Raw genomic sequence first — 23,961 nt, 5'->3', positions numbered from 1 at the left:
TATGGCTTATATTATCTAATGTAATAATTATAAATTATAAACCTTAGAAAAAATTTTAGGACTTAGCGTTGAACACGTGAGTTCACTCATGCATGCAAGTTGTTTACATTTTTCCTTTTTCGTTTTAAATTATTTATATTTTGAAAGGGGTTAGGCTTATTTTAAAGAGGTTTACACAAACGACTAAATGCACAGCTAGTAAATGATACATGTTTACATATTCTCGCATGTTTTTGGTAAAATTCAATACTTGTTCCTATTTTAATTGTTTAATGTTTACGCCGTCTAGCGGGAGCGAGAATTAAAAAAAAATATTATTTACTGCTGATGCCTTTTACATTATTTCGTCGAATTTGTTAAACACATTCGCAACTTTTGCAGATTGCAATAACGTTTGCAATTGCTAACAAACTTTCTGAAAAAAGGCAAAGCAAGTACAAGACACGTATGTTATGACGTTGCAACGTGGGATGCCAGCAGCTGTTGATGTAACGACAGTTGTGCTACTAATTTAGGCAAGCTAAACATTGATGTGCATTTACAAACATGAAGCCTAAACTTGTACGGGTAAACAAGCGTATATATTTACTCTGTGCTGACGCCATCGTGTTATAAAAACACCTGGGTTTAACGTCATCCCCTACAAACTTGTTTGTAACAGATTAACCCAGTAGTGGATCAACGGCAGCAGATTTTTTTAGTTACAGTATGCATGAGTGATATAACTGACTTTATTCTCACATGGTGAGAAAACGACAGTCGTTATCACACGGGTTTAACACCTCGTGCCAGCTTACGAGTTACCATGTTTGTTACTTTGTGGGTGATTACTTTTAGGGGGATTTTTTTTATGTATGGCTGATAATTTGGACAACCCATTAGTGACCACTGGGTTGGAGTAATTGCCGTTAAGTGTCTTGCTCAAGGACACATACGCCCACAATGGTAGCAACGACATTAAAAAAAGTTATTAAAACGCTGGTTCAATTCATATAGTGTTAAGAAGTAACAAGGCTCCAGGGTAAAGATGGGGAACGTTTGTAATGAACGGGGGCACCGAAGAAAGGCATTGATTGGTTGTGTTTAAGGTTTTAAACTTAAAAGCCATGTGAAGTGATAAGGATTCGGGGTTCGATAAGTTCAAGGTTTGTTGTTGCTATCGTTCGAATCGCTGCTCTTGTAAGTGTGTGTGTTTTTGTGAACGTTGCTACCACTGTGGGCGTATATGTGTCTTTGGCCAAAACACTTTAAATTGCTTCAACCTAGTGGTCACTATTGCGTTGTCTAACTCTTAACTCCAAAGCTTTCTACTCGGTACATACATTCCTAGGCGTGAACACGATGCGCATTAAGCTTCTGCATATGCTGCGCAAGTCATTTATGTCGGAACTCTTATCGTAAAGTTAAACAAGTGATAATGGTAAAAGATTGGAGTCGGACAACAGAATATTTCATCAGTGTTTATTTCATTGCGAAATCCGCGTTAAATGTTTGGTTCCATTTAAACGTAGGAGTTGATGAAGCTGATGTAGTGAGACACTCTGGTGTAAACACCTGGGTAGTCTGGGTAGGCGCATCCAATGCCCCAAGATACGACACCGTGGACAGCACCGTTGCAAACGACTGGGCCGCCGGAATCACCCTGTAGGAATGTATGTGGTTATTAACTGTAAACATATGTAGATATATCGATAAAGATACCTTGTATTTAAATAAACGATTGTAACTTAAATATCTTTGCGTTGCAGGCCAATGGAAGGCATTATAACATGGGTGTTATGTTTTATAAACCTCGTTACGAGTGAGAACTTTGTGAGTGTTTGTTTTATGCGATTTTTTTTGTGACTGAATATTTTAAAGGGTGGAGAACTCACTTGGCAAGAGTCTTTTCCTCCAGTTCCCAACAATCCAAGGCACATCATACCATCATAGATCCCTCCACCGTATGCGTTGTTGCAGTCAGAGTTGGAGATGATTGGTACTTGTACACTGTATGGCTTGTCGGGGTAGTTGGCTATAAAAATATAACAACATTTTAGAAGTTGCTAACTAAGTTAGTAGACGTAATGTATACAATATTACATAAGTTAGAACTACGTTTTCATTTATTAGGTTTTTAACGACTGTTGTTTTGCTGCTAATTCCCTTCTGTTTGTTTATTGATTAATTTGATCTTCACTATCGTATTGGGAGAGATAAAAAAACTATTTGAATAATATGTTACACGTACATCCAACAATCTGGGTGTTTCCCCATCCAGATACTTTGCAGACAGTTCCTACGGCTGGGTCGTTGAATGCGGCTGGGAGGGTGGCGAATGTAACGTGAGAGTTCTGGCTGATGCTGCTCTGTTAGAATAAAACAAAGCCATGATTCAGATACATTAACAATATTACGTTATTATAAGGTTAGTCTATGTCCAATATCACTTGTATAAATTAATAAATGGAACTTATTAGATCCTATAGCGTGGTCGGGCCATGACAGTCGTAATGGCGGACAATTGCCCAAATAAACCAAATGCCCACAATGGTAGCAGAATCAAATCATGTTGTTACTAAGCGCCATACTTTAATAACTTACTGAGAGTTGAAGCAACATGATGTCGTTTTCCATGGTGTTACTGTTGTACTGTGGGTGGGGTACGGTCCTTACAACACTGGATGCTTGCTCGGTACCGTCATTGTTGGAAAGGCTGTAGTCTCCAGCAGTAACAGTAAGGGAAGCGGCGCTGTATTGAACAAGTTGATGGGACGAGTAAAGAAAAAGAATATGTGTCCCATCTTACCCCACAGTAATATTACATAGGATTTTACTTACGCGGCGTTGCAGTGAGCGGCGGACATGGCCCAGTTAGCGCTGAGGATGCTTCCTCCACACATAAGGCTTCCAAATCTCTTCAAGTTGACGATGTATGGCAAGTCACCGGGGCTGGTGAGTTGCCCTCCGATGATTTTGTCATCGTCAGCGACTGTTGAACAACAATTAAAGTTATTTACGTCACAAGAAAACTTGAAACGTCATAGTTACCAGCTGCTGCTACCAAGAGTGCGAGAATGAAGACTTTCATCTTTCAAGTTTTCGAGTTGAACTGTTTCAAGTTGAATCGAATGAGTTAGTAGCAAACCGTGGTGGCATATATAGCGGGTTGGGATGGCTAAACGTGTTCGTTTCACACGCTATGTCTATTTCAGTTCGAACATCAGTCGTTTTACCACGGTCGTGGGATTTAAACAGCAGGCTTCGGTTTGTTTGTTTAAAATGTTGAATATTCTGTTACTAGCTGTATATAATTTGCAAGTATAAAGATTAGAGTCGCGATGGAAATTGGAATAAAATATGTTTCGTTATCCCCCGTCTGCCGATGATTAAATGATTGTAACTTATTTGTCGGCGCCGTGGCATTGTGGTTAGCGCGTCCGCATGTAACCCAGAGGTAATGGGTTCAAGGCTCGACGTTGCTACCATTGTGGGCGTATGTGTCTTTGGGCAAGACACTTAACTGCAATTGCTCCAACCCAATGGTCACTAATGGGTTGTCCAAATTATCAGCAATACATAAAAAAGATGAAAAAATCACCCACAAAGTAACATGCATGGTAACTCTGGCACGAGGTGCTAAACCCGTGTGATAACGACGTATGTAACTTTGTTGGTGTTTATTTTTTTGTGTTTAACATGTTTATTTTGAATGACGTCATCAGCAAATGTTTCCTTCACTTTAACTTTGACATCATCAGGTGTGACATCATCAAACACACCGAAGCCTGCTGCTGTATAAATCCCACGACCGTGGTAAAACGACTGATGTTCGAACTGAAATAGACATAGCGTGTGAAACGAACACGTTTAGCCATCCCAACCCGCTATATATGCCACCACGGTTTGCTACTAACTCATTCGATTCAACTTGAAACAGTTCAACTCGAAAACTTGAAAGATGAAAGTCTTCATTCTCGCACTCTTGGTAGCAGCAGCTGGTAACTATGACGTTTCAAGTTTTCTTGTGACGTAAATAACTTTAATTGTTGTTCAACAGTCGCTGACGATGACAAAATCATCGGAGGGCAACTCACCAGCCCCGGTGACTTGCCATACATCGTCAACTTGAAGAGATTTGGAAGCCTTATGTGCGGAGGAAGCATCCTCAGCGCTAACTGGGCCATGTCCGCCGCTCACTGCAACACCGCGTAAGTAAAATCCTATGTAATATTACTGTGGGGTAAGATGGGACACATATTCTTTTTCTTTACTCGTCAACTTGTTCAATACAGCGCCGCTTCCCTTACTGTTACTGCTGGAGACTACAGCCTTTCCAACAATGACGGTACCGAGCAAGCATCCAGTGTTGTAAGGACCGTACCCCACCCACAGTACAACAGTAACACCATGGAAAACGACATCATGTTGCTTCAACTCTCAGTAAGTTATTAAAGTATGGCGCTGAGTAACAACATGATTTGATTCTGCTACCATTGTGGGCATTTGGTTTATTTGGGCAATTGTCCGCCATTACGACTGTCATGGCCCGACCACGCTATATAGGATCTAATAAGTTCCATTTATTAATTTATACAAGTGATATGGGACATAGACTAACCATACAATAACGTAATATTGTTAATGTATCTGAATCATGGCTTTGTTTTATTCTAACAGAGCAGCATCAGCCAGAACTCTCACGTTACATTCGCCACCCTCCCAGCCGCATTCAACGACCCAGCCGTAGGAACTGTCTGCAAAGTATCTGGATGGGGAAACACCCAGATTGTTGGATGTACGTGTAACATATTATTCAAATAGTTTTTTTCATCTCTCCCAATACGATAGTGAAGATCAAATTAATCAATAAACAAAGAGAAGGGAATTAGCAGCAAAACAACAGTCGTTAAAAACCTGATAAATGAAAACGTGGTTCCTATAAACCTATGTGTTACTTACATATTTTGGGCAAACTACATTATAGTAGGGTACTAACTTATGTAATATTGTATATATTACGTATATTAACTTATTCAGCAACGTCTATAAAATAGAATAGTTTAAAAACATTTGGAACTCTCTTACCTCAGCTTTAAAATGTTGTTATTTTTTTACAGCCAACTACCCCGACAAGCCATACAGTGTACAAGTGCCAATCATCTCCAACTCTGACTGCAACAACGCATACGGTGGAGGGATCTATGATGGTATGATGTGCCTTGGATTGTTGGGAACTGGAGGAAAAGACTCTTGCCAAGTGAGTTCTCCACCTTTCTTCCACCAAATATTCAGTCACAAAAAACGCATAAAACAAACACTCACAAATTCTCACTCGTAACGAGGTTTATAAAACATAACACCCATGTTATAAAATGCCCTCCATTGCCCTGCAACGAGAAGATATTTAAGTTACAATCGTTTATTTAATTACAAGGTATCTTTATCGATATATTTACATATGTTTACAGTTAATAACCACATACATTCCTACAGGGTGATTCCGGCGGCCCAGTCGTTTGCAACGGTGCTGTCCACGGTGTCGTATCTTGGGGCATTGGATGCGCCTACCCAGACTACCCAGGTGTTTACACCAGAGTGTCTCACTACATCAGCTTCATCAACTCCTACGTTTAAATGGAACCAAACATTTAACGCGGATTTCGCAATGAAATAAACACTGATGAAAAATTCTGTTGTACGACTCCAATCTTTTACCATTATCACTTGTTTAACTTTACGATAAGAGTTCCGACATAAATGACTTGCGCAGCATATGCAGAAGCTTAATGCGCATCGTGTTCCCGCCTAGGAATTTATATACCGAGTAGAAAGAAGAGTTAGACAACGCATTGGTGTCCACTAGGTTGAAGCAATTTAAAGTGTCTTGGCCAAGGATACATATACGCCCACAGTGGTAGCAACGTCCACAAAAACACACACACTTACAAGAGTAGCGACTCGAACGATAGCAACAACAAACCTCGAACTTATCGAACCCCGAATCCTTATCACTTCACGTGGCTTTTAAGTTTAAAACTTTAAACACAACCAACCAATGCTTTTCTTCGGTGCCCCCGTTCATTACAAACGTTTCCCGTCTTTACCCTGGAGCCTTGTTACTTTTAAACACTTTATACACTGAACCAGTGTTTCAAAACCTTATACCACTATTCCATATATACGACTATGAACAAATTAATGTAACTTATTTAACCGCCCATAACGGGGCAACAACAGTCGTTATAACACGAGTGTTTTGTTTCAAACACCTCGCGCATGCTTACGAGTTACCATGTATGTAACTTTGTGGCTGCTTGTTTTTCTATAGGCCTGACAGTTTGGACAACCCATTGGTGACCACAATGATAACCATGTCGACCCTCGAACACGTATCATCCAATTATGTGGTGGGCGCTCTAACCACTGTAGCGACCCATCGCCCCTGGTTTAAATGAGATACCAAACCATTCAAACATTAATATCAAAGCGAAGTTTTACCGACTTACACAGGACGGCTGTAAGTTGATCTCTGTTTTCAATAATTTATGCGATTCGAACAAAGTGTGAAAACCGTTGGTACAAACTGTAAAAAAAACACAGAAAAACAAATTTCCCTATGACGTCAGATAAAGGTATATGACGTCATTAATCTTTTGGTTGTCTTCGCGGTGAATTACGCAACAATCTTTTCAATTTGTTAAACACGCCATGCGACTTAGTTTCGCGGTAATAAGCGTCGAACTGGGTGACGCCTGCTGCGAACTTTGAACGGTGGGGAACTCCCGTGTTTTCGGGGTTCCCTTCCCCACTTCCACCATCCATTATGACGTCACTATCATCATTGTTCCCAGCACAAGGCTCGAGCGAAATGTTGTTAACCTTGTCCATGACGTCATTATTGCCTTCTACGTCATCGCGTGTAGTAGATTGTGGTTCATTCGTGACGTCATTTTGCATTGTTACACTTTCCGTGACGTCACAAATGGTTTTATCATCGTTTGTTACGTCATAATCCTGAACAGTATGTGATGATTGTTCACTTTGTGACATCACAGTGTCAGTCTTTGATGTTATGACATCACAATGCGGCGTTCCATCTTTTTGAGGTATTATGACATCAATATCACGTAGTTCAACACACTTTTTATTGTTTAAATAATCCACGTCATATTGGTTTGAATCGTCAACTTTGGAAGCCATCCCCCCAGTAATATGGTTGGCAACTCCACCACGCGTAACTTGAGAAGTATCATCATGACCATACTTCCCAAGTTGTGTAACATCAACATTGGGAGAATCATCTTTAACAGATGAAGGATGTCCAGTGGTTGTACTTTCATCAAACATCTTTTCATTGGTGTTAGTTTCATTATTTGGTGTGACATCATCACTGGTGACATCATTATGAATGACGTCATCAGTAAGTGTTTCTTTTCCTTCAACTTTGACATCATCAGATGTTACATCATCAGGTGTGACATCATCAGGTGTGACATCATCAGGTGTGACATCATCAACTTTGACATCATCAGCTTTGACATCATTAGTAGTGACATCATCAGCTTTGACATCATTAGTAGTGACATCATCAGGTGTGACATCATCAGGTGTGACATCATCAGCTTTGACATCATCAGGTGTGACATCATTAGAAGTGACATCATCATCCGATGAAATAACAACAACATCAGACACCAGAAGCTTCCCGAGTTCACGTTCGATCGCTGCTTTCTTTACTTGTAGTTCATCCTGACTCAACCCCACAACATATTGATCAACGTCTATCATCTCATCGCACTCACCTTCCTCTTTCTCCTCCTGGGAGGAATGTGTAGGATAAAAAAAGAAACAAAGAAATGTCGCCCCCACTTTGCCTACCTCACAACAACAACTGCCGTACCGTAAACAGCAACTTAACTGCGTTTACCACAGCGTTAACCTACACACAACCATATTATCAAAGTAAACCACATCCATGTAACAACAAAAACCAAGTATTTTGTTATTTCCACAACTTAAATATTAGCGGCTTATCTGGTATAAAAACTTTGTGTGTTTCCAAAGTTTCATCCAACAATATTACCCAACCCCGACCTACCTCTTCCACAGATGAAGACTCGATGACAATCCTCTGGTCCCCTCTCTCTCTCGCATCACCCGCCACAACCTCAGCCGGGTCCGAGTCGTCCTCGATCTCCATATCGACCTCATCCACGTTATCGACTCGATGCGAAACTTTTTGACGTTTACGTGGGTTTGGGACGACGTTGTTTCGTTTGCTGGAATTAAACGCAAGTTTAGGAGGCTTTTAAGATAAAAATACCAAACTTCCTTAACAACATGAACCTTGAAATGGAAGGTTAATAATGTCTATTGTGTTTAAACATGAGTTAAAAAGGCAATGCATTTTCTTAACAAGCAACCTCGGGTTTCTTGCTTGTTGTGCGATTTTAAGCAGTTTGTTAAAGCGACAACGAGTAGAAATAAGGTAAAACAAACGAGGAAAAAATGCAGTTTCCTAATATTTACCCTCGCTATCTCGGAATCGATCCCAAAACATGAGTTTTAAGTAAACAAAGATTTAATAGTAGAACATAACAGTTTATAAAACATGTTATAGGACAAGTTGTTGAGAAATTGAAACGCATATTTTTGCTTGTAACATGTTAGTTTTAGTGGCAGGGAAAGAATATGAAAAAGTAGATAAAATAACAAATAAAAAGTGAATACACTAAGGGGTGCATAAACGTTGAGTCTCTTACTTTTTCAGGAGTTCATTTTTATGCATATGGTACGACACCATCACGTCTTTGCTGTGTCTGTCGTCCATTGGAGGGAAGGAAGGATCCTATGGGATATATTGTGATGTCATATTGTGTTTGGACTGCAAGGCAGTTAACTTTTTGCTTAACAATTAAAATTATATATATTACATATGTTATAGTGTGATTAGTGTGTCCGTCAGTCTGTGAATATCATTCCATTCTTTTTGGTTCTGCACTTAAGCACATCATGGGACTTGGGATTTAGACCAGAGTTGGCTCATTACCTCAACATTGTATATGCACATTCTATTCTATATGGGTGAGGTCCTACAGTGAGGCACGCCATGGGACCTGGGATTAAACCAGAGTTGGCCCATTACCCCAACATTGGTTAATATAGGCAAATTGATCTTACCTCAACAGTTTGTGGAGCAGGTGGAACATTAAACCCAGGATAGGAGATGATTTTGTCAACGTCAACCTGACCTGGAGGTGAAAACAACAATATTAGTAGTCAAAAGGCTTTTGCAATTTTTCAGTTGCGATTTAAAATAGTCGACATTCCAGGCGTTGACAGTAATCTGTACACCTGCCTTTAACCTAAAGGTTACTGGTTCTACCATTGTGGGCATATCGTAAATGTTTCAGGTTCTTCTTAAGGCACTTAACAATCAAACCTATAATGTCCTGAAGGCGCATGATACAGAACATGTAACTATTGTCGTTGCCCCCAATGCGAGGAAAATAAGTTACATACATGCTAACTTGTAAGTGGGCATGAGGTGTATATAAAACAGAACACTCGTGTTATAACGACTGTCTTTGCCCCGCAATGCGAGGATAAATAAGTTACATACGTGGTAACTTGTAAGCGAGCATGAGGTGTATATAAAACAGAACACTTGTGTTATAACGACTGTCTTTGCCCCGCAATGCGAGGATAAATAAGTTACATACGTGGTAACTTGTAAGCGGGCACGAGGTGTATGAAACAAAACACTCATGTTATATCGACTGTCGTTGCTCCACCATGCGAGGATAAACAAGGTACATTCATTATTATTCAATCCCACCTTCGCTATCCTGACTGTCAGATTTCCTTCCCTCAGAATAAAAGTTTAACCCGGCAGAATTAATCTTCGCGTCAATCATGTGACCTGGTGGGTAACCGTGCCACCTCATCTGGTAGATGTAGGGGGGAAGTTGGTTGTCACGGATACCAAGAGCTTCACGAAGCTGGGAGCTGGAAGGAGGGTTTAAGTATTTCTATATGCAGTGCATGTGTTGTACATGGGACAAGTTGTGTGTTCTATTAAATATATCATATGTATCTGGTGTATAAAAAAAGCATATCCAAGCAACTAATATGTTAGTTATCAAACAGTGAGGTGTGCCGTGTGAAAAAATTGTGGGCATTTTGTCCAAGGGCAAAACAGTTAACAGCAGTTGCTCCAACCCAGTGGCCCTTTATAAAATTTGACCCATATAAAAAACAATCCCCTACAAGAGGTGTAAAACAGAACACATATCGTTGCCCCGCCATGCAAAGGATAAACAAAACATTCTAACTGCAAACCCTCACCTTATAACACCTGGTTTGAACTCGGAGAATCGTTCCGAATCTGAATCATTGTCGGCGTGGTAACGGGAATTCCCCATTTGTGGGGAGCTGTTCACTCTTTCCTGGAATTGCTGAAACAAAAGTTTGCCGCTAATTGATTTCTATTTATATACTGATATATATAGAAGTATTGTCTGCCATACTGCATGGCATCATCAGAGTAAATGCAAATCAAAGTTTAGTTTTTCCTCAGAAAAGTTTTTTACTTTTAGATTCTGGTAGCAACAAGCCAACAACATCAGAATATATGTATGTGCCAGTGCCCTTCAACGGGGGTGCACGGTGCACCCTAAGGTGCACCAAAATATCCAGGGGTGCACCAGTGCAAAAGGGTATACAAGGGTGCATCACAAACTTCAACAATTTTCACCAATAATATTCAGTTTTGAACATTTTTAACAAATTTAGCCACTTTCCTACAGTTTTTTTTATATGAATTCTATATTTGCATATAACTGGGAATCGAGAAATGTCATTATTTTTACGTTAAAGTAATCAGGGGTGCATGAATTCGTCGCAACAACTTAAGGGGTTCACCAACCCAGGAAAGGTTGAAAAGCACTAATATATGATACAGCTACAATTGTTGGAAATATGTAACTATTCAATGCATGGGAAGGCAGGGATAGTTAGACACACAATCTTGTGAAAGAAATTTCTCCTTATTGTATGTAATGATATCATTTGCCACCCACCATTTTACGCTGGTTGATATTTTTAAAGTTCTTGGGGGTTGGGCAATCCTTTATTTGATGATCATTCATACCACAGTTGAAACAAGCTCTCATGGTTTTGTTTCTGTGAAAAATTGTAAAGTAACTACAGAACCATCACCCATCACGCAAACTATAAATGTGATGATTTGTGGCACAATAGTGCAACGAGGCCCAAAATACCAACCACCCAAATACAGAACTTATTCCACAAACTGTTTATACCAGGAATACACAATGTCCGCATACACATGTAATAAAATAAGAACTAATCTTGTGGATCCCTCGTTTAAACAGTAGAGACTGGTGGAAAACGCGACAGACTTTTCAGAGTAAGTCATTACAATAAACAAAGTTTAAATAAATTAAAGTTAAGGCATGGAATTTTTTTTTTAATCACCAGCATTTTTAAATTACAAATATGACGAATATGATTGTATCACGTATGTGATTCCATCACGAATATGAATACATCATAAATATCATGTATGTGATTCCATCACAATGACCAACATTAACTCACGATATTTTATTCACATCCGCCTCATCGACCTCTCCATCTAAGGGATCGGGACGTGCTCGTTCATACGAGGGGAGGATGCTCTCGTTCTTCTCATCGCGCTGTTCGGACAGTAGGTATTAATACTGGTTGTTTTATGCACCAAAGAGATTGCATTAACACTTTCGGCGCCAATCTACGTATACGTTTAAGCAACAAGGGTTCGCGGTGCCATCACACGTAAATATACGTTTTATCATTTTTTCATTGTTACGAGTGCCGCGTTGCGTTTAAACTAATAGTAAACCACGTATATATACGTGCGCTCGATCTAGGCTGCATTGAGATTACAGTATTTTTGACCAATTAGCTTGTGACTCTGCGATCAGCTGTTTCTGATGATTTCAGGTATATTTTACGCAATATTACTAGTTTACAATGTTTCACTGCCGCCGCTGCTGGAATAATTACCGATAATGGTTCAAACTTCAAAGTTTAATACTAATAGTCTGATCATTACAATTATGATGTTATGAAGTTTTGTTTTGTCCAATACTTATTCTTCCGGCTGTGACGAATAGTGAAGATATACCTTCAATTGTAATTCATGGCTTATTAAAAATTTAATAAAATCCAAAATTCTTGCGGCACCCAGTGTCCGATTGTTATTAGTGCGGCGCCGAAAGTGTTAATCAGTAAACGTTACAAGCAATAGATTCGCTTAATATGATTGTGTTTCTGACTATTCCTGCCTCCTTTGTATTTTAAAAGGCATGCCTAAGGCACCCATATAGGCGCCAAACCTGAGGTGACAGCTGAATTTTCTACATTGTATTTACTATTTTTACACATTTAACACAATATTATTTTATGTTTCAACATTACAAACTCTCCATCACCACCTAGTGACAGTGAAAACAAAGTAAACATAAATATTTTACTTATTATAGAATAATAAAAATATATAAAAAACCCAAACACAAACCGATAAAGATTCCCCGATTTGATCGAGATAAAAGTAGTTGCTAAAAACTTGGAAGCTGTTGGTGACAACGTAAGCTTTGCTGGCTTTTCTCTCGTCTCTGCTGCTACGTTTGGATTTGTACGACTTCAGTTTGGGAGGAAGGTAAGGAACAGATGATCTCTGTGTTTATGTTGAAGTTTAAATTGTTTACGCATGAACTTGATGGCCCTCGTGATGACATAAAAGTTGATTTTAAAGCTACACTTCTGGAATAAAAGTGAACCATAACTACATTCTAACCAGCGTTTAGTGTAGACGATACAAGTTATGGTGGTTACTAGTAAAGAATCCTGCCCCTATGTTATCTGCTAAGCAATAACCCACAACCCATATAACCACTAATCTGTAATGTAGCCAAGGATTCTTCATTAGTGCTGCCGCTGGTAACTGGTATGGCAGGTATAACATTGGTAACGCATATCGAATTTGAACAAAATCTGTATACACTACACATGTAAGTTTTCTGTTAATAAAAATCTTGGGAAAGTGGGCCAGTTAAAGCAGGTGTATTTACAGAGTATCACTTTGCCCATCGGCAGGCACGTGCCTATCATAACTAATGATTCAGTTAAACCAACCTGTGGTGAGTCAAGCACATAGTCATCAGATAGATTCGGACGAGACGCAATTTCATGAAAGAAGTTTTTAATTTCATTGGCGTGTTTCCTGTTGGAGTATAAAATTTGTAAATTAAAGCATAATCACTCATATTGTATTTACTAAATTAAAACAACACTCAATAAACTTATAGTGCCCGAAACTGTTTTTTTTAATTTCTAGCTCCGCTTGTTGGTACATTTAAATAATAGTAGAGTTCAGCAATCTGGGGAGCAAAAACATATACTTGTTGTATAATTAAACAGCACTCTTAGTCCCAACATTTCAAACGCATATCATATATTTATATATAGGCGCTAAACTTTCATAAACACAGGGGAGGCAGGGATAGTTAGACACAAAATCCTGTGAAACAAATCTAACTTATTGGTTGCATTGTTTAAGGATTAATACAATGTAGAAAATTCTAGGGTTAGCCTGCCCACCCTGCCACCCCAGGTTTGGTGCCTATGTTGTCAATCCTCACCTTGCAGTTACATTATTAAACAGAAGAACATGAGCGATTGGTCCATCTTTTGCGGCGTCCTTCACTTTAATAAAGGATGGCTGAGTGAAGATATTAACTGCTTTACGGAGCTGCTCATGTAAACATTAGATAAGGATGAAACATTTATTTAAACTTGAAAACATTTGACCTAATGCAATGAAACAGCCTTAATACAAATATAGTTATTTGGTTTGTATTAATATATAATACACACCTAAGGTGTGAGCAACATGTTTCTAAACCTGGTGTTATGAAATATAAACCACTGTGCCGCAGCATAAGTACTACTATAACAAGTTCTATATACGACGAGTGATAATGAAACCTAAAGTTTGCGATAACTTGCGATACAGGAAGGTCTTCTAAATGTAGCTGTTTAGGTTTACTTATCACATAGATCGACAGTAAAGAATAAATGAAATAAAATCATTCTTTTTTGCCTGACTTTAGTTTTTAAGTAAGTAGTATGAGAACTATGACTGAAATAATAAAACATGCCAGTTGGAAAAGTGAAAACCACTGTTCTACAGCTATTTGTATTCAAGCTGCATATTCCCGTAAACTGCCTCTACTTCTCACATCCACTGTAAAATGTCATTAAGTATGTGTTATCTATTTGTAAAGCAGCCAGGGTTTAACAAGTTGTGACTTCTGTTTTTGTAAAAAAAAAACGTTTAAATTATGTTAAACGCGCTGTTATTCATACAAGACGATAAACTGTGAATGTAAAGGATATTTTGTTTCCTTAGCGTGGCGTTCTCCTCCTTATATTGCCGTAGTAACGAATCATCTTCTTCATCATCCGACGAACACGAAGATTGAAACTCAGAGAATAAACAATCATTACCAAACATAGACATATTATAAAACACTAAATCTGAAACACATTTTGTAGACTTTTAAATATGTTTAACTGTAAAGAAGGAACGGTTTAAGAATCTGTTCCCTATTTTATGCTAAGCACTTCCTACCTATTAACCCTCAACGTTCATTTCCTTATTTTGTCTCTCATTTCTCACTATGACGTTATAAAATAACTAGTGAAGAGTCCTCCCGTATGTTACAGATTAGGCTGGAGAAAAGTGTTAGAGGTTATTAGTTCACGGTTATTTGTTAGGTTATAAGGTAAAGGCAATGGGTTACAGAAGGATTCTAGACTAGTATATCAAATGTGAGTAATCTTGTGTTTCTGTTACAATAATCATTTGAATCTAGGTTGGAAAAAAGTTGGCAGTTCTATTTGCCCAGATCAATTATTGTAATTCATACATTTTAATAATATTAACAGCACTAGTGAAGAATCCACATCAACAAGCGTATATCATATTGTACATAGAGGTAATAAGTTAAATATTGATATTAATAACTACATATAATAAGGCAATAGGCAAACATTGTTAAATATACACAAGCATCATAATAACTATAATATACAATACATTACATAACTTCTTATAACTTGGATTCATAACGTACGAGGTACGAAACTTATAAACATAAAAATACCTTTAACATTATATTAAGCCTAAAGCCTGTACAACTAACAACTCCTATACAGATATGTTACTCAATAAAAACTCTTTATTGACTTAAGGAACCAGCCAATATTATTTACATAGCCAACACAATAACAGTTCCTCTTATCAAATCTATATCTTTGAATATTTTGAATTATGCGTTGGAATGTTACTAATAATAAAGTTTAGCTTCTTACAGTAACAACTTTTTAACATTAAATTGATCAAAATTTAGTTTCCTGGTTTTTAAAACCGCTAAATTCAAAGAAAATGAGTAAACAACACAATACTTTTATTAAAACTCCCCTAAAAAATATTTAAAATATAAAATTATTTTAGTTTTCTATGCTCATCGAAACTCCGGTCATAAACATCACAAAATAATTCATTTTTTTTACAGGAAACTTATATTTGGTATAGTACAAGATAAATACTGAAGCATATGCAGTAAAACGAAATAAAATTGCTCCAACCTGGTGGTGCATAACGGGTTGTCTAAATTGATAGCCTTACATTAAAAAACAAACAAAACCAATCACCCACAAAGTTTAATACGTGGTAAAAAGGAAACGAGATATGAAACAAAACACCCTTGTTGTAACGACGTAACGACTGTTGTTGTCCTGCCACATAAGGATAAAAAAGTAACTTGTGTTCATTCAATTAACATGTCGTCACTTTGAATGGTTATCACTAGAATTAAGTTCGCCAATTACTAACGGTGGTGTCAGCAGAGAGTCTGGGACATTGAACTGGGGCGTCGACGATGATGGAGTATCGGTGTGAGGCAGTAAGGGAAACGATGATGGAAAACTACCGAAAAGTTTCTGTGACGTCATCGGTAATGACATCATAGATGGGTGCATCCTAGCGGATAGTAGGGCAGCTAAAGTTGCGTGCGATGTAGGGAACATGGGGTAGGAGGGGTAAAGTGAGGGTAGGAACTGGGAGAGAACTCTCTGTTGGTTAATTTCACCCCACATTTTTGACATTTCGTCATCGTTGTTCTGCCCTCTAATGGTCGGTGATCGCTCCTGGGATTTCTCGCGAGAGGGCGGTCTTTCCTCGGAATGCTAGAATGGAAAGTATCCATTTTTAAATGGCGCCATGGTAGGGGGTTAGTGCGGGCCCGTCTCTACCCAACAGGATAACGAGGCTCGTCGCTGCTACCGTTGTGGGCGTTTGGCAATAAACGTAAAGGCAATTTCTCCAACTCAGTGGTCAATAATAGGTTGTCCAAATTATCCGCAATCGATGAAAAAAAATAAATCGAGGTAAAAACAAACAATGACGTCATCCACTGACCTTTGACCTGATGACGAAGTCAGGTTTGGGAGCAGGCACAACATCGATATCCGTTAGATGTTGCAATCCACCGAAGTGACTTAGTTTCTCAGACTTCCTCCATTTAGCTCGTCTGTTCTGGAACCAGATCTGTGGCAATGTGACATTTGTTAATTAATGAATAAATAAACTTAATTCATTTATCCTCGCGTAGCCGTAAAACAACAGTTCACGTATATAAGGCGACGGTAACTGTCTTTCTTTATGGGTGATAACTTGGACAACCCATTAGTCACTAATAAATAGAATTAAATTAAATCCAAAAATTTAAGTAGGTAAAGAGAAAGTTTCATTTCGCGAAGTCAGTTAATCTCTGTTCAAACAAATGACGTTTTAGAAACTGAAGAGTTAAAAACTTATAATTACAACAAAATCTTTACTGGAATACCTATATATACGTGTTTTATATATTTTTTGTTAAATTTCCTTTCACTCGTCCCATTTGGTAGCAAACAAATATTATTTAACAGAATTAAATAACTTCACCCCACGAAATAGCGTTGTTAATTGTTCAAAACACGATTAGGAAATATGGGATATATTGTGCCAACGGTATCCCATTTTACCCCACAGTAATATATGTTTAAGAATTATCATGCAAACCTGTATTCTTGCTTCTGGTAGATTAATTTGGGCAGCTAACTTGTCTCTGGTCCCAATATCTGGATAATGGGTGGTTCGGAAAACTTTCTCAAGTTCATTAATTTGGTGCGGATCGAATGTCGTTCGGGAACGACGTTTGCCTTTTTGCGACCCCTGTGACGTCATAGTGGGATATGGCGTCATGCTAGGTAACGATGACGTCATCATGGTGCTTCGAAACGAATCTGTACATATTATTTTATGATGTAACGAGTAAAGTTGGAAAGACAGGTGATTATTAATCTAAGTTTGCTTTAATGACTTTCGTTTTGTTGCTAATTCCTTTCTTTTTGTTGTTTTATTTAATCTGAACTTCAATATCGTATTCGGAGATAAATAAGATTAATGTAATATAACATTAAAGGTCGACGTTATTTATGGGTTGGGGTAATGGGTTTACTCTGGATTTATTTAAACGAAAATAATATATAATTCTGTTGCATAATTTTTTAAACCAATTCCAGCATCGTACCCATTTATATAATTGTGTTTCAAATAATGATGTATTTAACTTCACGTAATTTAACTAAAAACTTCAAATTACGCATTCGCAATTTTTTTAAATAACGCTTTTAAATCAAACAGTAAATATAGGAAGAAATAAAAAACCTGTAATTGAACTTCTTTCCAATTGCTTCGTTTCCTCCATATCTTGAAATATCTTGAGTTTCTTGGGATATTTCAAAAATATCCTGAAATATTTTTTTTAAATAAAGAAATCGCGAATATCTCGAATTTAAATAACTTGAATATCTGTGTCACATCAACGGAATCTAACACAACTGAGGTCCCATCTCGTGACCTGTGTGTTTTTAACGGAAAAAATCAAACAAACCGTAACTCATAATGTTGGTTACACAACGTCTGTTTTATTGCACGTCGATATATCATCATATGCTAATTAACGTGCTTTTGACCAGAACCGATTAAAATGTTAATTTCCATTATCCCGACATTGGGTGATGCAGTTCATGAACAATGTGAAGTTTCTCCTTACCGTTGACGTCATTTTTGGTTTCGTAAGTTTATTGTTAATGTACAAACGGGTTACATTAGAGCTTTGGTGCTTTATTTTGCACGAAAAAATCTACGTAAAACTCAGTTATAAACTGTTGATAAGAATATTTATTTGAAGTGCTGTTTTTTGTTCGAGATTGGGAAATATGGGATAGTATGTATATACTTACGCGGTCCATCTTACCGTCGCTACTATTTAACGAACTCGAGACGTTTAGAAAACAAACATACAGACAACAGAAAAAAAAATTGTTTTAGTTTTTTTGTAAAATGTTTTATTGATCAATAGAATTTTTTTTATAAATATACTACGTGTTGTATAAGGCATTACAAAATGTTTTTTTGATCGTATACCCAGTTTCCGTTTTCACGTAAATTGTATAAACGAACGGAAGAATTAAAAGGTTGATGACGTAATGATGACGTATATATATATTCCACAAAAAAAAACAAAGTTGGCTAAGCCTGGAAAAACCGGCAATAAATTAAGTTGATTTACAAACCCAACGTAATATGTTTACGAAGAATAACCGACCGTTGTAGCTAGGTAACCGGTCGTCTCTCTGTTGCCATAATCAGATTAAAGTTGATAAAATTTACTGAAACATTTGCCCAACATGTTTGTACTGATGGGGCTTTAAATCAAACCAGAGATTTACAACGGAATAGAAAGGTCGCTCGGACAATGGTACCTGTATAAGATTTTCTTGATTCCAATGTTTTGTGCTTTAACTTAACTGGGCGGTGGTCCTGTGTATTAAATTACAAGTCCCGTCATTACTAATACACAGCCGCCTATTAATAGTGGGAATTTAATAAAGGTAACCTGGTTTAGTTGCCAAGTAATCAATGCTATCTTTCCCACGGGAAAGTTGGGCGTGTTGGGGGCGGATTGCATCTAAGTGGGTTATTTTAGATGTAGCGTTATTTATATATATTTGGACTGTGCAGTATAAATGCTGAATTGAATGTTTCAAGGTTGGGGTAAGATGGTCACTGTTTTTAGGGGTAATTGTATCTAAGGAAATTTCGGGGGTACTTATTTACAATTGTTTTAGTGACGTAACAACGGACAAGAGCGTAAATCTATTGTTCTGTAGGTTGGGGTAAGATGGCCCATGTTTTCAATTTCTTTTATCGTCCATTTTGGTAAAAAATTTAACACAAAAAATACAGAATTTGATGACCGTATCCACGATTCTGTTGATATAGTTTTAGCGTTGCCGTCATTTCTATGGTTATTGTTACTCGTATAGCGTATTTTAACTACTGTCGTTTTGCCATTAATTGTGTTTTAAACAATTAACAACAGTCTATGGAAGTCGTGAGAACAGGTTTTATATTTCTTTAAATTTTCTTTGTTTAATACTAAATCGGACAAAAAAAAAACGAAAAGGTGTCCCATCTTTCCCCACCCTACTATATATATATTCGTCTTGAATATACGGCTACGCTATATTTTTGCGCGATGCTTCAGATTTTTAAGAGTATTACTGCGTGTCGCAACAACGCAGCAAATATCGTAAATTAAACGTTTTCGTTTATAATTAAGTTGCACGAGATCATAAAGGTCATTAAAACGGATGCGAGAAAGCCACAAAGTTAAATGCAAACAAAACCGAGGTAATAAAAACCATAACACGGCGCTGTTAGTTAGGTGAGTGGGCTATTAAAATAATTTAGCGAGGTTACACGGCTCGTAGGGCCGATTAAATTAGAATTTTATGAGCGGCCTGTGTTTGTGGGCTACCTTAAAACAAAGCAATGTGAGAATGCTTATGGGTTACCATGGATCGTTAATGTAATTTCATAGAAAGGTTTACGAGTTAGGAGTTTGCGCAATTTGTTTGTGACATCATAATAATGTTTGTGTGGCAACAATGGTAACGTGGGTCGTCGGCCGATGACGGGCAGTTAAAAATTATCAAAACAAGATCAACGAATAAGTAACAACGAAAACATTGTTGAAGAAATCGATGTAATTTATTTATCCTCGCATGGTGGGGCAACGACAGTTCTGTTTCATACACCTCGTGCCCGCTTACAAGTTACTACGTATGTAACTTTATAATTGTCGGTAATTGTTTTTTGTGTGGCTCACAATTTGAACAACCTATCAGTAAACAATTAATGGCATCACTAGAGGGAAAACAAGCGAAGAAATGGCGACCATAACATAAGAGGCAATTGAAACTCTCATGCGCTAATACTTTAATCCTTGTTACGGAAACGAGGCATTTTTTCTCGCACTTCCTTTAGTTTTCCAAACGAACGCGCAAGTTTTTTTACAAAACAAGTTATACAGCGGGTATCCCGTATTGGTAAGGTCTAGGGAACATTTTAGACCAAAATTCCCGCTGGCCATCAACTCAAGAATTATCTATTTTATTCCATTATCGACGTAATAGAATGCAACGATTGTTGTTTATTTTCCACGTAAAGTTAATTGCAGCAAAGTTATAACCTTGACATAGTTATTGCTACAACTTCAAACATGTAAAGTTTACAAAGTGTTTGTGATTTCGATTGAACAACAAAATGGCCACAAAGGCAAAAACGAATAAACGATCAATTTAAACCGGGGGTTCTTAAAAATACATGTTGTATGTCAAACTGTCCTATTTTGGTGCATATAATTTTCTGGTCGGTTTTAATACAAACATAACAGTCTGTTTATACGGCACAATTGTCTTTATTATTAAACTTTAAAAAGAAGATGGTTTTGATTTAAACCAAATCTTTTAAAAATAAAAACTTTTTTTTATATGTTATTTATATGAGATGTTATGCCATGAGTTTATGAATAAACATGTTTCGTGAACAAATAGTGTGGGCATAAGTGGTAGTATTGTAGCATTGTTTGTAGGTTGGTGGTTAAAGAACCCCTGGTTCAAGTCTTGGTGGGCCCAGGAATATTAAATACATTGGAAGCCGTTATATAATTGACAACATGTTTTGTTCAATTGTATAAAGAATGCAACGATATGAAAGTTTGAAACCATAACATAACATTGTTGTTCTGCATAAAATCTTTCAGAATTAATTTGCGTACCAATATTTCAAGGTCCAATATAAAGGTTGTCATACCAGAGTTCGTTTATAAACATAAGTTATTTCATCACCATAGAAATCTTACAGAGCAACCAAATGGGGCTAATTTCGCCGATTGTTTACCCTAGCAACGGGAATTTTTAAACATATTTTTCTGCTTAGTCGCAAAACTTAGTTCTATATATAAGTCAATTTTAGTCTTTAATAAATCTACACAACTACTTGAAAATTTGTTTTTTTTAATCTGCATTCTGTATTTGTATTAAAAACATAAAATAGATTAATTTTATATATATATATATATGTAATATGTACATATTTATATTATGTCTATGAACAATTTAGCCATTTGCTGCGTGCTATGTGATTTCTATGGGCGACATGAAACAACTCCTGTTTATAATATGGACTCTAGTAATATGCCATTTACCCCAATAAAGACAACCTATATAGGGCATTAAAATAAATGTATGCGAATAAACGCCAGAACAGTTGTTTTGGAACGCAAGTATAATATGCCTGGCAGCTGTGTATGTTACTTACTGTGGTGTGAAGGCAACCACCTATTGCGTGGGAAAAGAATTAGTGTCCAAACACAATATAATAAAACATGGGGCAATCAACTGTTTGTATGGAATACCAAACCTTGGTCGTCACTTGGGTGGATTGCATCCAAGCAAGGTTGATTGCCCAGCGTATGTTAGTTTAGTTCTTCCGGTAAAATAACTTTCTTCTCAGTCACAATAGACTTCCGATTGACGTCCCATGACGTTGGTTTACGCATATCGTAAGCGTCCTCATCTGCTTCACCGTTGGGGGACGAATAGTAATCTAATACAGTTCTGGACAATAAAAGTTGTAGGTTATGTTATTTGTTGCAATGTTGCATGGCTAATGGAAACTCTGGATGGAGTTCTGGATAATAAAAGACAATAAGTTCATGCTCTTGTACTCAAAATTATGTTTGTTTCAGACAAAGGGTTTTTATAAATAATCTTGGTGCAAAAAAAGAAGGCAGCTGAAACGTCGAAAATGTGCTACGTTTCATACCAGATGAGCCGCTAAAAGATTGTTTACATTATGCCTGGTAATGGAGGTAACAATATAAAGGGTGGTATAATACAAAGAACGACGCTGAGGCAAAGTGGTAAGCGCGCCTGCCTCTAACCCAAAGACAATGGATTCAAGGCCCGCCACTGCCATCCTTGTGGGCGTATGTAAAATAATCACCCACAAATTTACAAACAGGGCAACTTGTAAGCTGGCATGAGATGTACGAACACACATGTTATAACGACTTTTGTAAATCTATAGGAAAACTTATTATAGTTATTAGTTTATTACAAGATCTTTAACAATATGAAAACACATTCTCACCTATAAACAATATATCCAAGTTTTTCGTACATCTTCACTGCAACCTGGTTGGATTTCCTTACAAATAGATCAACAAACATAGCCTTCTTCTTCTCGGAAACATCTTCTAAATGTTGCATCAGCTCGGCAGCCAATCGGATCCTTCGATACTCACTTGATACAGACAATGCGGTCACATGACCGTGCCAATCATCTGATGTTCGGCCTTCAACCTTGATTGAATAAATGCAGCTTTTTAGTTGTTTATCCTTACTTGCCGGGGCAACGACAGTCTTTATAACATGTGTGTTTTGTTTCATACAACTCGGCCCGCTTACAAGTTACCACGTATGTAACTTATTTATCCTCGCATGGCGGAGCAACAACAGTCGTTATAACATGGGTGTTCTGTTTTATACACCTCATGCCCATTAGTGACCACTGGGTTGGACCAAATTTTGCATTGCCCACGTACACCACAATAATAGCAGCGAGGAGCCTTGAACCCGTAACCTCTAGGTTACGCGTCAGGCATCAGGCATGGCTGATAAATTTACAATTTCCTCATATCGAGTATTTACTTAAAATAAATTAAATTGTAAGTAAAAGAACTGTGTTTGTAAAGATACAACTTATACAAACATATTATCTACCTTTCCCATGATGTAACCCATGATGTCACCTCCTGGAGATTCAGCTACCATAAAATATTCCGGCCATTTTGCGAGGTATTGCAGATAAAAACCGACAGCGTACGTTTCCGTTAGTGGGTCGAGATTGACTCGATTAAATTTCAGCATATCCTCGCATGTAAATGGCCGATACAACGTCATATTTATGCTTTAAACTATGACTACAACATAAAGAACATCTGTAGTAAAATGAGCATAAGTTTTATTTAAATTATAAATATATTTGAAACACAAAAAAACAGAAAACCGACAAGCTTTAAGTTAACACCACGTGCCATTATTTAGCTGGCGAACCAACCACCGTGCACAAATTGTACAAGGCATACGACACTAACAAAGTACAGTTACTAGGCTACTAACTTTGGGCTACACCAACATGCTGACAAATATTAACCTGGCAAACCGTTTTTATTCCCAACAAACCAAAATATTTCTGACAAAAAGCATGAAACAAAACAAACATAACAAACGTACTTAAACCAAATAATTGTGGACGATATATATTGACAAACTTAATATCTCGTTGGACAAATTTTTGCCAGTACTCACAAACAAAAACTTTCGAGCCTAAAAAAGAGAGCATGGCTTTAATGAATGAGCATGTTTTATTTTCAGAGTCCGCATGTAAAAATG

At 37.4% G+C, this 23,961-nt stretch overlaps 5 protein-coding genes across 5 annotated transcripts; 1 reads left to right on the top strand and 4 right to left on the bottom strand.

Moving 5' to 3' along the window:
- Positions 1-1,447: 1,447 nt before the first annotated feature.
- LOC149727529 (serine protease 1-like) lies at positions 1,448-3,206 on the bottom strand. Its single transcript, XM_089887643.1, has 6 exons — positions 3,031-3,206; positions 2,821-2,971; positions 2,584-2,731; positions 2,231-2,348; positions 1,875-2,014; positions 1,448-1,642 (listed from the first exon to the last, which is right to left on the bottom strand). Exons 1-6 carry the CDS (start codon positions 3,068-3,070, stop codon positions 1,502-1,504), a joined length of 738 nt encoding a protein of 245 aa, XP_089743769.1. The 5' UTR covers positions 3,071-3,206; the 3' UTR covers positions 1,448-1,501.
- Positions 3,207-3,599: 393 nt separating this feature from the next.
- LOC149727528 (serine protease 1-like) lies at positions 3,600-5,668 on the top strand. The gene is made up of 6 exons (XM_089887644.1): positions 3,600-3,980; positions 4,040-4,190; positions 4,275-4,422; positions 4,660-4,777; positions 5,100-5,239; positions 5,476-5,668. The coding sequence occupies exons 1-6, from the start codon at positions 3,941-3,943 to the stop codon at positions 5,614-5,616; spliced, it is 738 nt and encodes a 245-aa protein (XP_089743770.1). The 5' UTR covers positions 3,600-3,940; the 3' UTR covers positions 5,617-5,668.
- An 827-nt stretch (positions 5,669-6,495) lies between these two features.
- LOC149727527 (uncharacterized) lies at positions 6,496-14,796 on the bottom strand. The gene is made up of 13 exons (XM_089887593.1): positions 14,681-14,796; positions 14,446-14,586; positions 13,689-13,806; positions 13,183-13,270; positions 12,566-12,724; positions 11,605-11,702; positions 11,064-11,166; positions 10,330-10,439; positions 9,821-9,990; positions 9,163-9,233; positions 8,745-8,830; positions 8,081-8,261; positions 6,496-7,800 (listed from the first exon to the last, which is right to left on the bottom strand). The coding sequence occupies exons 2-13, from the start codon at positions 14,567-14,569 to the stop codon at positions 6,628-6,630; spliced, it is 2,481 nt and encodes an 826-aa protein (XP_089743719.1). The 5' UTR covers positions 14,570-14,586; positions 14,681-14,796; the 3' UTR covers positions 6,496-6,627.
- A 960-nt stretch (positions 14,797-15,756) lies between these two features.
- On the bottom strand, positions 15,757-20,494 carry LOC149727526 (uncharacterized). Its single transcript, XM_089887637.1, has 4 exons — positions 17,822-20,494; positions 17,174-17,397; positions 16,532-16,660; positions 15,757-16,299 (listed from the first exon to the last, which is right to left on the bottom strand). Exons 1-4 carry the CDS (start codon positions 17,859-17,861, stop codon positions 15,901-15,903), a joined length of 792 nt encoding a protein of 263 aa, XP_089743763.1. The 5' UTR covers positions 17,862-20,494; the 3' UTR covers positions 15,757-15,900.
- Positions 20,495-20,634: 140 nt separating this feature from the next.
- Positions 20,635-23,527, bottom strand: LOC149727525 (N-alpha-acetyltransferase 20-like). The gene is made up of 3 exons (XM_089887655.1): positions 23,290-23,527; positions 22,658-22,869; positions 20,635-22,122 (listed from the first exon to the last, which is right to left on the bottom strand). Exons 1-3 carry the CDS (start codon positions 23,467-23,469, stop codon positions 21,981-21,983), a joined length of 534 nt encoding a protein of 177 aa, XP_089743781.1. The 5' UTR covers positions 23,470-23,527; the 3' UTR covers positions 20,635-21,980.
- Positions 23,528-23,961: the final 434 nt, after the last annotated feature.

Source organism: Ciona robusta, chromosome 11 (genome assembly GCF_009617815.1).
Source record: "Ciona robusta chromosome 11, ASM961781v2".
NCBI classification, from domain to species: Eukaryota; Metazoa; Chordata; class Ascidiacea; order Phlebobranchia; family Cionidae; genus Ciona; species Ciona robusta.
Note: the sequence above shows the minus strand (reverse complement) of the source record. Positions and strands in the feature narration are given on the sequence as shown.

Coding starts and splice junctions, on each gene's coding strand:
- LOC149727529 (XM_089887643.1), bottom strand. CDS start 3,070: ATGAAAGTCTTCATTCTCGCACTCTTGGTAGCAGCAGCTG. Junction 2,972..3,030: donor ACTCTTGGTAGCAGCAGCTG/GTAACTATGACG, acceptor GTTGTTCAACAG/TCGCTGACGATGACAAAATC. Junction 2,732..2,820: donor GCCGCTCACTGCAACGCCGC/GTAAGTAAAATC, acceptor TGTTCAATACAG/CGCCGCTTCCCTTACTGTTA.
- LOC149727528 (XM_089887644.1), top strand. CDS start 3,941: ATGAAAGTCTTCATTCTCGCACTCTTGGTAGCAGCAGCTG. Junction 4,191..4,274: donor GCCGCTCACTGCAACACCGC/GTAAGTAAAATC, acceptor TGTTCAATACAG/CGCCGCTTCCCTTACTGTTA. Junction 4,778..5,099: donor AAACACCCAGATTGTTGGAT/GTACGTGTAACA, acceptor ATTTTTTTACAG/CCAACTACCCCGACAAGCCA.
- LOC149727527 (XM_089887593.1), bottom strand. CDS start 14,569: ATGTCTATGTTTGGTAATGATTGTTTATTCTCTGAGTTTCAATCTTCG. Junction 13,271..13,688: donor TTTAATAATGTAACTGCAAG/GTGAGGATTGAC, acceptor ATACTCCAACAG/GAAACACGCCAATGAAATTA. Junction 12,725..13,182: donor ATGTGCTTGACTCACCACAG/GTTGGTTTAACT, acceptor ACATAAACACAG/AGATCATCTGTTCCTTACCT.
- LOC149727526 (XM_089887637.1), bottom strand. CDS start 17,861: ATGGAGGAAACGAAGCAATTGGAAAGAAGTTCAATTACAG. Junction 16,661..17,173: donor TACCAGAAGCAAGAATACAG/GTTTGCATGATA, acceptor ACATTGCCACAG/ATCTGGTTCCAGAACAGACG. Junction 16,300..16,531: donor ACTTCGTCATCAGGTCAAAG/GTCAGTGGATGA, acceptor TTTCCATTCTAG/CATTCCGAGGAAAGACCGCC.
- LOC149727525 (XM_089887655.1), bottom strand. CDS start 23,469: ATGACGTTGTATCGGCCATTTACATGCGAGGATATGCTGAAATTTAAT. Junction 22,870..23,289: donor TGGGTTACATCATGGGAAAG/GTAGATAATATG, acceptor TATTCAATCAAG/GTTGAAGGCCGAACATCAGA. Junction 22,123..22,657: donor CTTGGATATATTGTTTATAG/GTGAGAATGTGT, acceptor TTTATTGTCCAG/AACTGTATTAGATTACTATT.